Source organism: Montipora capricornis, chromosome 10, assembly GCF_036669925.1.
Source record: "Montipora capricornis isolate CH-2021 chromosome 10, ASM3666992v2, whole genome shotgun sequence".
Lineage (NCBI taxonomy): Eukaryota > Metazoa > Cnidaria > Anthozoa > Scleractinia > Acroporidae > Montipora > Montipora capricornis.
The window spans coordinates 12,468,479-12,470,978 of NC_090892.1; the positions used below are offsets into that span (position 1 = coordinate 12,468,479).

The 2,500-nt window shown below is 42.1% G+C and overlaps 1 protein-coding gene across 4 annotated transcripts in view; it reads left to right on the forward strand.

Moving 5' to 3' along the window:
* LOC138020034 (histamine H2 receptor-like) overlaps positions 1 to 2,500 on the forward strand; it is a 13,709-nt gene that overhangs the window by 10,629 nt on the left and 580 nt on the right. For all 4 annotated transcript variants that reach the window (XM_068867028.1, XM_068867029.1, XM_068867026.1 and 1 more), the window contains exon 3: positions 193 to 2,500. This exon is cut by the window's right edge and continues 580 nt beyond it. In XM_068867028.1, the coding sequence (XP_068723129.1) occupies positions 216 to 1,190 (975 nt within the window). In that variant the 5' untranslated portion in view covers positions 193 to 215 and the 3' untranslated portion in view covers positions 1,191 to 2,500. The remainder of the gene's footprint in view (positions 1 to 192) is intronic.

Genomic DNA, 2,500 nt, shown 5'->3' on the forward strand with positions numbered 1-2,500 from the left:
ATACAAGTATATCACTCAATTTCAAGAAGCCAGTGTTAATGGCCTACAACTAAACAAAATAAAGTTTCCATTGTTATAATTGTTTTTAACTAATATGCTAATTTTGTGCTGTGCCCTGTAGTTGTCTACAGTGCAACGGGGGATGCATTTTCTTCTAAGAACATTCGCGACTAAAACAAGTTTTTATTGCAGGTAGAGAACCTGTGCTTTAAAGTATGTTGGATCGTGAAGCAGTGGTGTGGACAGTTTTATTTATATTTGAGGCTTTTCTCATAGTGGTTGGAAATCTGTTCTCCATCCTAAAATTCGCTGACAGTGGTCAACTTCACAAACGCAGCACCTACCTTCTGATAAACTTAGCCGCAGCGGACATCCTCGTGGGCGCATGCGCAGTCCCTTTATTTGTGTACTTAATTGGCGGTCAAGGAAAGTTATGGTTTGTCAATTATGAACCCTTCGTTGACGTTTACACTGCAATAGACGTATTGTCCGGGCTTGGCTCCATTTCATCTCTTACGTTGGTGTCTTTGGAAAGACTGAGTGCTACCTTGTGGCCTTTGCGCCACAGGACACTTAGATTACGAGTTTACATCATCGGAATTACTTCTGTGTGGGTTCTGGCATGCTCCATAACAGCCTCTGGAATGATCATAGGTCGCATAACACCTTCAAAAAAAATCCTTTTCTATTTCTCGGTTTTCGTTCTCGCAGCGTCTTGCCTTACAATTTTTGTCACGAATTTAACGATTTGGATTTATGTGTCCCGTCATCGCCCGAGTCTGTCGCATCACCGAAACGCAGCACGGACGCAAGAGCATCGACTGACAGTTACGTTACTCATTGTCACACTAGTTTCTTTGTCCGCTTGGCTTCCTTTTGCGATCATAAACATCGTAAACAATTTACAGCCCCTTTCCTTGAATAAGACACTCATTTACGCTTCAAAGCTGCTTCATTATGGAAACTCGGGTGCAAATGTGTTCGTCTACACTCGGAGGATTGCCGAGTTCCGAGACTCCCTCCAGAAAATCTATTGTTGTCACTCGTCGCTTAACGAAAATACTGATGCTGTAGTGCTTCAAGCTAGAGTAGTCGGTATTTCGAAGGAAACAACAAGGATGGAAACAGGAGTTTTGATGTCAAGACTTTTGACGGATGATAAAACACGAAGGAGCAGTACTTTCACGTGACTCAATTGGAAACAAGTTGTTAAAAAAATCACCTCGATGTTCCGAAAAAGCCCATGCAAAAGTGTGTAGTGAGGACCGTCGCAAACTGATGGTTTTGGAGGGGGTTGGGGGAGACATTAAACTCAACTCCGGCGATAGACCTTTTCACAGTTTGTGACGCCAAATTAGGGAATATTTGGGAGCTTACGAAACGACGACGATACAAAACAATAGGTTTCATGAGCAAAAACAATGGCTCTGCACGCTTTGCACGTGCGTTTTACATTTTAGTACATTTCTTTGCCGTCATCTCCTAAATGACGACGTGAAATGACCAAATTCAAGGTTCTGTGAAGGACGTTAGCCGGTAGCCTCGCAGCTCCTACAAGGTCTCACCTGATTGGAGACCACCCTTGAGGTTTCGTTAGCACATGACGATGAATTTTCAATTCTCTCTCTACGCTTCCAATTCACTCATACCAGTTTAATTCCTCGACAGTTACTACACATTTTTAACGCGAAACTCCATGAAATAGTTTCGTACTGATATGAATAACGCGAACTCGTATTTTAAAATGAAGTCCTCGTTGCCGTCGCCGTCCTCGTTTCGTAAGCTCCCTTGTATCATTCACAGAACGGAAAATTAGATCATTGCACAAGGCGCAACGTCTGAAAATTGGATATCAGAAATCTCCTCATATCACTGAACTGAACTGGGAAAACATACGAATGTCAAGAACTGAAGATAATCGTTAATTTAGAGAAAGGAAAGCCAAAACACAAGTATTTTAAAGATGATGAACTAATGAATCGAAAGACCATGCTAAATATATCTGGAAATGAATCGAAAATGTTGGAGATTTCAAGTATCTTGGACACATGTTCTACAGTCACCCGAATGAGACCTATGTTGACAACAGAATACCACTGAAGTGCAAATGGAAAATTATAAGAGTCACCCGTTTAAGTGCTAAGTGCTTCACATTTTTATGTACTTTCTTGGCGGTAAACGGTATGCAGCACTTGGCTTCGCCGTATAAGAAATTCTCACTGAATCATCTGCGGTTTTTTAGAAATGTGGGCTCAGGTTTAGGCGTCACGTGACAAACGTCAACGCTTCTTGTTCGAGGAGCGGGCGAGTTTGTCTCAAATCTGGTAGGGTTAACATTTTATAACTGATTTTTCGGACCATCTTTGTCTACAGAAGCCGTCAGGCTGGCATCATTAAGCTGGAATGTGGGTAAAGGCAAGCCTTTGAAAGAAAACAGAGGTGAGAGATGGTTTCATGCACACTGGCACGCTTAGATTGCCTTGTTGTAAACATGGCGGTT